We start from the raw sequence: 12,776 nt of genomic DNA, 5'->3' as shown, positions 1-12,776 counted from the left end.
GTTTTTTTAATTTGGCTACTCTCCAGTCCTGTCTGGGTGGATCAGGAAGTCTGGTGAGTTCCAGCTTTTTCAAGAATTGCACCAGAGAAGTATGTCATCATCATTCAGGGGCCAAGATATCACAGAGTGGAACAATGAGTTCCAATTTATGTTACTTTGCTCTGTGGTTCAGCCAAAGACCTAAAATCTAGAAAATCCTTAGTTTTCTCTCATCTGCCATCTTTCTACAGGTTTACACTATCTTTCTACATGCATGTGATGTTGACAAACTGTGAATTCAGCAGTGACCTTTGTGGAAAGGTCTTCACCAAATCCACACCTTTTTATTTTCAGCTAGTGAAAAGGAACAGCTGTCAATATAAGTGATCAGTAGAGCTGTTAATGCTGGTGAGTCCCATTGATGGTCTTTGAAAGGGTTGCAGTTGCTCAGATGCTGTTCTCCAGGTAGTTCAGGGACATTGCCAATGGGCTCTTGTCACTATGCAGTCACCAGATGGCTGCTTTGAATTACAGAATGGTTTGGGTCAGAAAGTACCTTAAATTTAGGTCATCTAGATCCAACCTTCCCCTTCATGGGCAGGGACACCTTTCACTAGGCCAGGTTGCTCAAAGCCCCATCCAGTGTATCCTTGAACGCTTTCAAGGTTGGGGCATCCACAACTCCTCTGGGCAACCTGTTTCAGTACCCACCACCTTCTGTGTAAAGAATTTCTTCCTAACATCTTATCTAAATTTCTCCTCTGTCAGCTTACAACTGTTGCCCCTTTGTCCTGTCACTATTTGCCTGTAGAAAAAGTCACACTCCCTTTTCTTGACATGTTCCATCAAGGTAGTAAAAGGCTGTGATGAGGTCTCCCCAGAGACTTCTCCAGGCTGAACAACCCCAAGTCTCTCAGCTTGTCTTTGTAGGAGAGGACCTGCAGTCCTCTGATCATCTTCATGACTCTCCTTTGGACTTGATACAACAGGTCCATGTTTTCCGTGTGCTGAGGACCCCACACCTGGACTCAGTACCCCAGGCAGGTTGCAGAAGGGCAGAGCAGAGAGGCAAAATCCCCCTCCCTCAACCTACTGGCCACAGTTCTTTGGATGCAGCCCAGGATGCAGTTGACTTCGTATGCTGTGAGCGCACACTGCTCAGTCATGTCCAGCTTTTCATCCAGGAGAACTCCCCAGCTCTTCTCCACAGGGCTGCTTCCAATGAGTTCTTCTCCCGGTCTGTACTCATATCTGGGACTGCCCTGACCCAGGGGCAGCACTTTGTGCTTGGACTTGTTGAACCTCATGAGATTCTCATGGACCCACTTCTCAAGCTTGTTCAGGTCTCTCTGGGTGGCATCCCTTTCTTCTGTTGTGTCAACTGCACTGCTCAGCTTTGTGTCATCTGCAAACCTGCTGAGAGTGCACTTGATGTCACTGTTGATGTCATTGATGAAGATACGGAAGAGGACCAGTCCCCAGACAGAGCCCTGAGGAACAGCCTCCACCTGGAGGGTCCACAAGAGCCGTTGACCACAACTCTCTGGATGTGTAGATGCAGCAAATTCCTTATTGAATACTCTATCCATCATAGCCATGCCTCTCCAAACTGGGGATAAGCTGTCATGTGGATAGTGTCACAGAAGCCTAGGTGTATGACAGCAGTAAGACTTTTGTTGTTGACCATTGCAGACACTCCATCATATAAGGCCACCTGGCTGATCAGGCACAATTTGTCGTTAGTACACCTGTGCTGGCTGCCTTGGGTCACCTCCTTGTCTTGCATGTGCCTTAACACTGCTTCTTTGAGGATCTGCCCCATGATCTTCCCAGGCACAGAGGTGAGGTTCACTAGTCTGCAGTTGCCTCTGTGTTCCTTCTTTCTCCCCTTTTTAAAAATGAGAGCAACGTTTTCCTTTTTTCAGTCAACCACGATTTTACCTGACCACCCTGACTTTTCAAATATAATGGAGAATGGCTTGGCCACAACACCAGCCAGTTTCCTCAGGACACTTTCAGTGTCCTGCTGCTGTTGCAGTGGGAACTTCCTTCCTAATACCTTACTAGAGCTTTCTTGCTTCAATTTAAGCACATTGCTTCTTCCCTCTAGGGACATGAACTGTTCACCATTTTCTTTACATATTTCTATCTTTTACATAGTCAAGGACTATGCTGTCTTCCTTTTTGTGACACATCTTGTTTTTTCGGTCTTTCCTCCTGAGTCATCCTTCCCAAAATGTTTAGCCTTCTGACTGCTATCTTTTGAAGCCTTTTAAATTTGATTGCATCTTACTCTGTGTTGTTATAAGTGTGTACATCAGCCCAAGTATGTCTCATTGGCTTATATTAACAGAAATAGCGTCAGTTTCTCCTCACTTGTGGTACTTTCAGTAAGTGTCCCCATACAGTCTCTCTGTGTCTCTTCTGTGACATGGCTATTTCTTTCGACAGTTAATTTCACTTTTTGTATTTCTGCTGTTGTTTTTTTTTCTTCCTAAGCTTAGAGGTTTGCATTCATTTTTATTTGTTCTAGCTGTGCTGATTTCAGACTGTTTCTAAAATACTCACAATTCCTCCTAGGTTGATGTGATTCACAGATTTTAGTCCTATGTTATCTATATCATCATCCATGTTGTAAAATAAAGTATGGGCTGGAATTAGATTGAGGAAAAATGAAATTGCTTCTTGTAGTAAAATTTCCTTGCAATCTTCTTTTGAACTATTGATGACTGGGCCTTGACTATGTTTTATTAACCAGCTGTGAGCTATTTTGGAACCAGTTGTGATGATTCCATATAGCCACTCTCTCTGCTTATAGACATGTCATGAGGGACTGTATCAAGAGCCTCACTGAACCAGTTAAAGTACCACAGAAAATCATTAGATTGGTTTTACATGACTGCCCTTTGATAAATCCATATTGGCTGTTCATCATCTCCTAATAATTGCCAATAACATACCAATAATTGTCAAACTTTTTGGACCAGCATTTACTGCAGTCCACATTTTCTAGTTGCCCACCATACACTTCGTCATCAGACTGTTAATAAACAGGCATGTCTAAGGTGATGTACATTTTAATGTTAAGTGCAATTGCATGGTCCCCTTGCTTCAACTGAATGGAAACCACAGAATTTTTTCTCAGATTTTTCAGTGACTGCTTTGCATTTATCCTTAACCATTTGCCTTCTTTCCTTCTTTTTTAGCTTATAGATAGACCATTGTTGCAGCCAAGGATGACTGTAAAGCTCTCCTCAGAATCAGATAGGCCAGTTGTGCAGACAAGGAGGGTAAAAGTATAGCCAGGCATGGATGGACTGCAGCCTCCATGAAAGCTAAGACATGACATGCACTAAATGAGCTACCATTTTCCTGAAGGTACACCAACAGTGTGCAAGGCAGCTGTTAGAATAGCAAAAAGGCATGTCACAGACAACAGCTATTCTGGCGTTATCAAAGAGCTGTCTAGAAGGACCTCTGTTTCCACCTTAGTTCTCAAGTTTTCAAAAGTTTCCATGCTGATCTCTAACTGTTACACCCACCTTTCCTCCCTGTTGGTGTGGTTAACTTGTGCTTTTGGTTTAGTGTCTTTTAGCAGTTGGGACTTTCCTTTAGCAGATCTAGGCAATAATTTCTGAGTTGGTTCAAACAAATTTTGCTGTCTTCTGTTATTCTTACTGTACTTTCTTCCTTCAGTCATAGCAAAACCATGAAGTCAGTCAGCTGAACTGTTCTTGTCTGAAAGTTGCCATTACAATTACATGGTTTGTCATCCATTGAACTGGTTTAGTTCGCAGGTTCTTTCTACTGGTGAGACACTGGAACTGTTGTCAGTGCTCTTCAGAACTGTATTTGCTCTCAATTAGCTGAGTTTGCCCAGGCTTTTACCAGAGCAAATTTGGCCCTTCATCCATATGTGTGCTTCCTCTTTCATATTGAAAATTCATACAACTTCCTCTTTGAAGCATATGATGATCCCATATTGGATGTAATTTAAAGATGTCTTATATCATTGTTTACAGCAGCAACTTCTGCAACAGACTGCAACACAGGTTTTACATCTGCTGCTATGTCTACTATTTCCATCAGTAACAGATACTTCTGCACAGGGTAGAAACTGACTCAGTTTGCAGTAAAATAATAATTTTGAATAATTTGAGTTTTGTACATGCATTCATTATCAGAGATTATTTGCAGTGGGAAATTGAGTAACAATAACCCTGATATACAAGCAGCCTTTCTTTGTTAAATAGGTCAATGATAATTTCAGGAATGCAAAGACTTAGTCACTTTCCCTACATGGCTTCTTACTTATGAAATCATTGAATAACCTTTAAAAGATCTCATTTTTGATTCTTGGAATACCACTGATGAGTAAAAAATTCTTTTCCAAATGGATCTCTTTACTTTCTCTATAATTCTGGCTTTTTTCTATCTGTGATTGCTGCTGCCATCAGATAGGAGCAGCGTCACACTCACACCTGGCATGGCCTTTTGACCTAAAAGCAACCACTCTCATTTATGCAGCTTTGTATTTTCTAAATCAGGCCTAATACCTCTAATACTTTCAATATCTTCTGTCAGGTGCCTGTTGCTTAACAGGAGCAGAAATGTATTAAGTGAAATTTAGGTTTTTGTCATGTTTATTAAGCAGTTGTAAGTGTCACAAAATAGGTACAGTAGTCATAGGAATCAAGCGGCCACAGAGGAGAAAAGGTGCAGACCAAACAGGCAAAACTGTCCTGTGGCATTTGGTAATTCTAAGATGCCTGTTAATGCTTGCTGGAGTTGAAATACTCTTATATGGAAGGGAGTGTTTTCTTACCTCTGTATTGTCCAGTTTCCCATTTGACTGCTCTGGTGGGCTGCAGGCTATTATTTTTACTTGGAAGCTGCTTGGAATCTTGTTTTAAAAGTCTTGTCCTGAAAACTTATGGTGAAATATAGTGTAGACGTTTTGTTACCATTTCATGGCTGATTATTCTTAAACTGATTATTCTAAATCATATTAAGCATTAGTTGATTAGTTTCCATGAAAAAGGACAAAGCTACTCTGCTGTATTTTCAGACTGGATACATTATTATCACCCTGGGATTTCTGAATAATTCAGTACTGAGCTCTTTCTGCTCCCATAGAAATCAGTTAATTAGCACTTAAGAAGTTTTTTCCTCAAATGTTCAGTTGATACAGTATAGGCAGATTTTTCATTTCCTTCTTTGGTTCGTCTTGGGATTTTCACAGCAAACTGCATTAGTAGTGTAACTACTATGGGTTTACATTGTTCAGTGAGTGGTCCTGTCTTGTTTTTATCTCTTGATCAATTAAAATATTTGCTTATGTGATGTTCATTTTTCTTTCTCTGCTTTATTATCCTGTATTTTTGCTTTGCGAAAGTAAATCTGCAAGTATTGCTTTGAAGGTTGCAGTCATACTTCACTTAAGGCTGAGGTTGTGCTTTCTCACATAGCCTTTCCCAGTTGTGAGGGCTACAATATAATGATGAAAATCTGTTGGAAAAGTGACAGAATCTTAGTTATATACGACTGCAAATATTTTATGAGATTTGCATCAACTACAAACCGAGAGGAGTCTAGACCATTATCAAAATACCTTTCTAAACACTGGGACAGGAGACTAAATTGGCTAAACTCTGACATTTGAAATTTGTATGGGGATAATTGTAATGATAAGGATTTTTCTCTGCTTAATTAAAGGCACTCCTCTGCAGAAATAAGAAAGCAATTTACTCTCCAACCAGGCTTTGCACAATCCTGTCAACGAAGCTTAAGTACCCCTGGCTTTTCTACATTTCATCTGGTAAGTTCTGGGTTTATCTAATTTGCACTGGTTTGGCATGTACATTAGTTAATGGTTTTAGGGTAAATTAAGTGATCTTCTTAAGCTGTCTTGCTTTCCACTGGCTTCTGTCTGAAACTGTTAGAAAATACTCTCTGGTGAACTGAGGAAATAATGCCTTTGAGAAGCAGGAGAACGTTTCTTGGAGCCTGGAATAGACAGTCCCTCTGCGTATTACTATGAGTCAAAGTTAATTAGTAAGTGTTGGAATATATTACATTCTTTCCCTGATGGAAACATTCAACTTCTTCAAGTAAATGCTTTGTGTGATGGTCCCTTCTTCTTCCCCCAGTTTTATATACTGAGCATGACTCCACATGGTCTGAAATATCCTGTGGTCAGCTGGCGTCACCTATCCTGGCTATGTCCTCTCCCAGCTTCTTGTGCATCCCCAGTCTCCTGGCTGGTGGGGTGGTGTGAGGAACAGAAAAGGCCTTGGCTCTTCGTAAGCACTGCTCAGCAATAATGAAAACATTGCTTTATTATCAACACTGTTTTGAGTACAAATACAAAACATAGTCCCGTAATATTTACTATGAAAAAAAATCAACTGTATCTGTGCCAAAACCAGCACAGATCAATGAATAAAGAGAAAAAAAAGACAGGTAGAGGCTCAACAAGCTCAACTTAATACATAGTTTCCAGAGTTAGCAGCAGGGACAATATGCTGACTTTTTCAGTGCTGTAGAATATGCATGTTAAATGAGAAATAAAGTATGTCCCGATTGGCATAGATATAATTGAGTCAACTGTTATGTGTCTCCAAATCATCTTCAGCCCTCCACATGTAATCACCCTCTAAAGAAGTCAGATCATATGACACTGACCTTATGACAAAGGGAAAAAATGACAGATCTTTTTATTGCTGTTCAGGAGGATAAATATTCTACAGACATACTATGCCATAAATGAAACTGACTACGATTTTGGCACTCTCCCTGTCCCTACCCTTTTAATTTTTAATTATTTTTGTGAGACCGGATAAGTAGAAGCAGGAAGAGTCTTTGTGCACCAGTGATTGTGAAAAGTGTAGAACACTAGATGCAAGCCATTGCTCCCTGTGTCAGGGCCTCCTGCCACTACTCACTTCCTTAATCTGAAGCGCCTGCGGTCTTAACTTCTTCCTTGAGGTTACTCCGCCTGACGAGGCCAGGTCCCTTCTGCACGCAGACTACCACTTGTTCTGCCAAAAACTTGGTAGAATTCAAGTACTATACCATTTTGTGTGCTGTCACAATCTACATGCCTCTAATTCATCATCCTTAAAAAGGTATGTTTGCGGTAATGATTTGTGGCATTTTCTGTAGAAAATTGTTTTGCACATTTTTATGACGTGTGAAAAGGAGTGCTGGCTTCTTAAACCATTTTCTCTGTTTCCTTTGAAAAGTTTCTCCAGTTTTTATGGAGACCATTTCCCTCCATCTGCATTTATTTTTTACACTATCTTTTTTACATTTGTGTCTAATTTACAGTAGTCAAAAGCGCATATTTCTAGTGATTAAAGGTTATTGTTAACTCTTGAACTAGAAAAAGAGGACACAATGAAATGCAATGGATTTGACTTATCAGAATGGAAAAGTGTGATTTCTGAAAGGAAGTGCAATGCTTAATCAAAAATTATGCATGCAAAACATTACATCTTCAGCAACTGAAAATATTTAGTATGCCTTTGTATACTTTAAGCTATGTTTTACTTTAATCTTCTGTGAATTGCTTTCTTTAGTAGATCTAAATATATGTTATATATATTCATATTTATTATGTATTATTTATTATATTTTTAAATATATTTAGATCTACAAATCTCTATATAGACCTATTTACATATCTATATACTAAAATGCAATGTTTTACCCACTGGCAGTACAGTAAGTGAGCTTGAAGAATATTATGCTGATAATTAATAGAAAACCAGTAGTAAATAAGGTTTACTATTTGCTCGTAACTATTGATCTGGCATGTTCAGCACTACAGTATGTGCAAACCAGCGATAGTGCTTAAACTGAAAACCAGCAGAGTGTATTTCTTTGTCTGGCTGCCTCATTATTTGCTGGACTTGCTGGTAATGTTAGGTTTCCCCTTCGGCTAAAAAGAGCAAAGAAAGGGAAAAAATTTTCCCAAAGACATTTTTGATAATTCAGTTGATGCCTTAAATGTACTGGCAGAGGAGTGAGCTCAGAGACTGTATTTATGTAAAGACCAATATAGTTTCCCTATAAAAGGTGAACCTGGAGTAGGGGGTGGTACTTGGTTGTGTTCAAAGGTCTCTACTACAGTATTTGCAGGAGTATTTACCACATCTGGGGTTTTTTCAGAAGTTTAAATTGGTTTGCTTCTTCTAGCTGTTTCCAGCATGATTCTTCTAAATATGCATCACTTTCTGCAAGATGTTTTTGGATTTTTGTTATCTGAGAAACTTCCTCACCTATATTTCCAGAACACTAAAAAGGTTCCAAAGCTTATATTTACCCTTATTCGTTTTTAACACATCTTCTTATCTACTGCGGCTGATGTGGCATATTAAGTGTGAGCCATTTTAGTTCAGAGTTACTTTGCCATTGTTGAGCCTCTATGCATGTTTCCTAAACTGAGAAGTTTCTCATTGTCCTGCTGAGCTAAAATTCCTGATGTTGTAGATATAACAGTGGTATGTGCTGCTGTCACTTCATGCTCCAGTGAAATTCCTGTTGACTTCCACGAAAGCCGTGCATGAGCAGGACTCAGTATTAATGAGGGAAGACCTGCTGATTTTCACCTGCAGATTTTTTCTGTGCAGAACACTGGAGTATAAGGATAAGCTTAAGAACATATTGGATGAAACAATAGGCAGAATAACATTGAATATGGAGGTGTGTTAATACCACGGACATTGGGTGCCTTCTTTCCCCCACAACACATCAACAGCACCTCAGAGGTGCTTTTTGCTGGCAGCTTCAGAAGACAGCCTTGTGAAAGGTATCTGAGATTTGCAGTCCTCACTCTTTACAGACAAGGATGATTTGATAGCTGGTTCTTGCTAGAATTCTTCCTCCCAGTAAATAAGTTATTCCTGTGCTATTATTCTAATGCTGCAACTAATTTTCTTCACTCTTACTGTGCTGAGGTGTCATCAGCCTTTCTGGAACTCACAGAAAAAAAAACCTATAGATTTTCTAAAGCTGTAGTTTTTAGATGTACTTTTTACTTGTCAAGAAAATCAATGAGAAGAGATTCTAGTCTCTGTACTCAACTGGACACATACGACATTGCCTAAAGATACACAGGGTTGTTTGGTTGGTTTTTTGTTGGGTTTTTTTTTTTTTGCTACATAGCAAGTAAAATAATTTTCAGTTTTATTTATACATAGAATAACATACACTTCTAATACATGAAGTCACATTTATTTGTACGTAGAACATCTCTGGGTACCAAATCAAACTAGAGTTTCTGCCTCTGTTTTTGACACTAAACAGATAAAAAACAGATAAAAACAGCATGCATGAGCTATAGAGCTTGTACTTGTTTAACTTTGTTCTGATTGGACCTTCTGTTTAAGAATGGCTGATTGAATGTAATGAGATACAACAGCTGTCTATCAAGGTGCAATGCCATGTGCTGTAGAAATGGGGAATACCTAAGTACTAGCTTTAGTAGTTCATGTAATCGTTTGCAAAAGCACTGCACAAACCCTTGACAAATCTGATAAATTAAGAACCCAAATAATAGACAAACCAGTAACATTCAGAGATGAAAAATTGTAATTTTTTCTGATTTTGAGTATATATTGGCCTCAGCTTTGTTTGCAGTCAAAAGCACAGAGCATTTCTAATAGTGTCTTTCAGGCACAGCACCTCAAATGAGTGCATCTTCATGATGGCATCAGCCACAGTGCTTATAGTTGGTCCTTAGCTCCATCACTTGGAGTAACTTCCAAGACTTGGCCTTGTTCTTCCTAGTGTGTTTTGTCTGCTATCTCCTGTCCCTCGGCACTGCCTATCGCTGCCATTTTGGTCACCTCCCTTATATCCTTTCTTGTTTCTACATTAGAAGTTTAGAAATTTGTTTGTGTTGTATAATAAATTCTGTTGTGCAATAAAAAAACAATTACAACTGTTAAATAAGTAAGTCTAAATTACACTATCAAGAAGAACCTTCTGTTGCTAAAATAAAAGCCTCTTTGTTTCTCATTAGCCTTCCTTCTATGATGCAGTAGACCCAGTAGATTTTGAAGGCTTCCTGATGACGCAGATGAACAACTTGGACTTAGATCTAGCACAAGAACTTGGAGACTTTCCTGAAGATGATCTGGATGTTGTCTTTACACCCAAAGAGTGCAGGACTTTGCAACCCTCTGTCCCAGAGGATGGGTAAGGAGAGTTTCTGTGCCTCTGAAATGCTGCACGTTTAAAAATAGTTTTGAAGACGTTGATCCAAACACCTTACTCTGCCACCCATCCATTACACAGTTCCTGAACTTCAAATGTTTGAACTTTTCCCACTGACTCTGTTAGGCTTGTTTGCACACTTAAAATTAAGCAAGTATTTACACAATTTCCTAAGCTTGTTGGTAGGCCAGAAGTGAGGTGGGCATAGACCAGGAAGAAGAGTAAAGAAGGGCAGGAAGATGGTATGAAAAATAATTCCTGCAGCTGTGATGCCAGAGATGAAAATTGATTCTGATCATGTAACAAGCACAGTGTTGAGGTTTGGGGTTGGTTTTTTTTGTTTGTTTGTTTGTTTTTTGCCAGCTGTGTGTTACATGGCATTGATCAGATAACTAAGAATCTCTTTCTCAGTACCTGTCTTGATTAAATGGGAGGAAACAGTTCATACTTCACAAGGTTTTGGGAGGGTGTGAGTGTTAATTTCTAGTGTAGAAGTCACTTGTGGTTTTAGGCTGACGTTGATGAAATAATTAAACTTTTTTCAACAGCTTAAATTAAACAGGTAGCATGTGTTGACACTGGTGCTCTATGGTCCTGCAAATATTTAAGCTGGTTTGAAAAACAGGCATGCTATGAGCAAAAGAATTTTTCAGAATGAGAAAATCCCTTGGAGATGGATGTCCAATGTGGTATTAGAAAGGCTACGCATTGTATACAAAATACTCTTCAAAGACTGTTTCACTGTAAATGGTAACTTTAAGTAGAACTCCAAAGGCCTGTTGAGTTTTGCAAGCAGTAACAGTGAGATAAACATGAAGTCAGCACCAGTTAGCCCCAAAGTGCTCCATGTGCAGGGGTGGCCAACTATGCATTGTGTTTGGGATGGGGGGGCTGGCTCCTTCCAGTGTATCCAGGAAATGAACAGCACAGGCTGCTATGTTCTGTGCTGTGCTGAACCTCAGTGCTGGAGAGACAAATAGGCTTTGTTTATGATGTCCTAGCTCACAGGGTGTCCTCCTCTGTTCCTGTAAAAGTTGCTACAGGGTGCTCTAATTTTTACCAGCCAGTTGTTCAAACTAGAGCCCTATATAACAGCAATATTTGTCCAGTGTTTTCTGCCCAACATACCAAATGCAATGAGGCTAAGTGGGAAACACAGTTTGTGTGATTTTTGCCCACTGTAGATTAGCTGAGAACCCCTCTCTAAGCAAGGTTTCAGTCTGCAAGTTTCTTCTTGGCCCAGTGTTTCTCTCAAGAAGTTCAGGAGAACAGTGGCAGTAGAGATGAGGTGACATGCTGTATCACCTGAGAACTCTTTGAATCACACAGCTTCTAAGGGATTTTCTAATATTTGCACAAAAGGTGATTTTCACTTGAAGTTACTCCTAGAAAACTCATAGAAAAAGTTCTAATCTTTACAATGAATTCTTGGTTTCCTGTGGATTTGAGAGAGAGAATGGATGTGGGAGACAATGAATGGGGTTTTTTGTTTGACGTTCCCATTTATTTAAATCATGGACAAAAATACTGAAATAATTATTCAACTTTTGATACTACCTCTAAAATATGACCATTTCTTCCCTATTTCCAAGGTTACTTCCCACCATGCCTGATGTTTAAAACAGCAGTTATCTATTTGTTTTTCCAGTAGGAGACCATATAGGCTCATGCTGTACAATGAGTTTTAAGCCTGATTTGCACCACTAAGATATGAAGAGTTTTTTAAGGAGTCCGGCAAAGCTCAAATAGTCAATACCAACAAAATGCTTTCACCAGATTTTTTTACACAGCAGTTCGCAATTTACTGTTCACACTGCTATCATTGATATTAGTGTTTTCATGGAAAATCCTGCTCAAGTGTGCCAGGATGTGTTAGGGAAGATGAGAACACAGGAGGGGCGTGCACCAAGGATTGGCCTGCAGGCAATGCAGTCTTTGATGTCTGTGTGCACCGAGAGCAGGAAACAGGTACCACCAACCAAACTGGGTTAACGTGCTGCCTGCCAGCAAATACACCTCCCACCTGAACCAGGGGCAGGAACCACCAGAGGCAGGGGCACTCGGCAGCCTGGCATCAGCCAAGGCTCCATCCCACTGTGCACACACAAACGTGATCAGCTGTTACCCAGCCTCGGTAACCAGCTGCAAATCTCTTAAGAGTTCCGTGTCGAAAGTGCTAAAAATTATCATACCTTTCACCTGTTCCTGTGTTGAATGTGTATTCTACCTACTCTTTTACTCGCTTGGACTGGAGAATGCTACAAATTATTTTGGAGCAGGTCATAAAAAATTTTAAGAGTAGAGGTAGGGGAATTGTGCTACAGCATCATGACATGAAATTCATGGACATTGTCTCTGGCTGATAGAATTGCAGTTCCAAATAGTATCCAGTCTGTCAGGCAGCACTGACAATACCCTACATTAAAGATGAGATTTGAAAAACAGAAAATTCAATTATAACGTATTCTTAGAACTTAAAGTCTTGTTATGCTATCTGATTAAAAGCTTACGGTCCCTTTTTAGATTTTTCTTGGTTTCTGTCAGAAAGAGAAAATTGCACATACATAAAAACTATG

General features: G+C 39.6%; 1 protein-coding gene across 4 annotated transcripts in view; it reads left to right on the top strand.

Annotated features, from left to right (window-relative positions):
• DOCK8 (dedicator of cytokinesis 8) overlaps positions 1–12,776 on the top strand; it is a 76,395-nt gene that overhangs the window by 13,948 nt on the left and 49,671 nt on the right. For 3 of the 4 annotated variants that reach the window (XM_042013014.1, XM_042013015.1, XM_042013017.1), the window contains exons 2-3: positions 5,695–5,797; positions 10,007–10,182. In XM_042013014.1, the coding sequence (XP_041868948.1) occupies positions 5,695–5,797; positions 10,007–10,182 (279 nt within the window). Of the gene's footprint in view, positions 1–5,694; positions 5,798–6,966; positions 7,107–10,006; positions 10,183–12,776 lie in introns of all 4 variants that reach the window. The other variant, XM_042013016.1, reaches the window with a different exon arrangement.

The sequence above is a fragment of the Corvus kubaryi genome, unplaced genomic scaffold (genome assembly GCF_017639235.1).
Source record: "Corvus kubaryi isolate FWS band 111438036 unplaced genomic scaffold, C.kubaryi_AGA036_p1.0 split1-37296, whole genome shotgun sequence".
NCBI lineage: Eukaryota > Metazoa > Chordata > Aves > Passeriformes > Corvidae > Corvus > Corvus kubaryi.
Note: the sequence above shows the minus strand (reverse complement) of the source record. Positions and strands in the feature narration are given on the sequence as shown.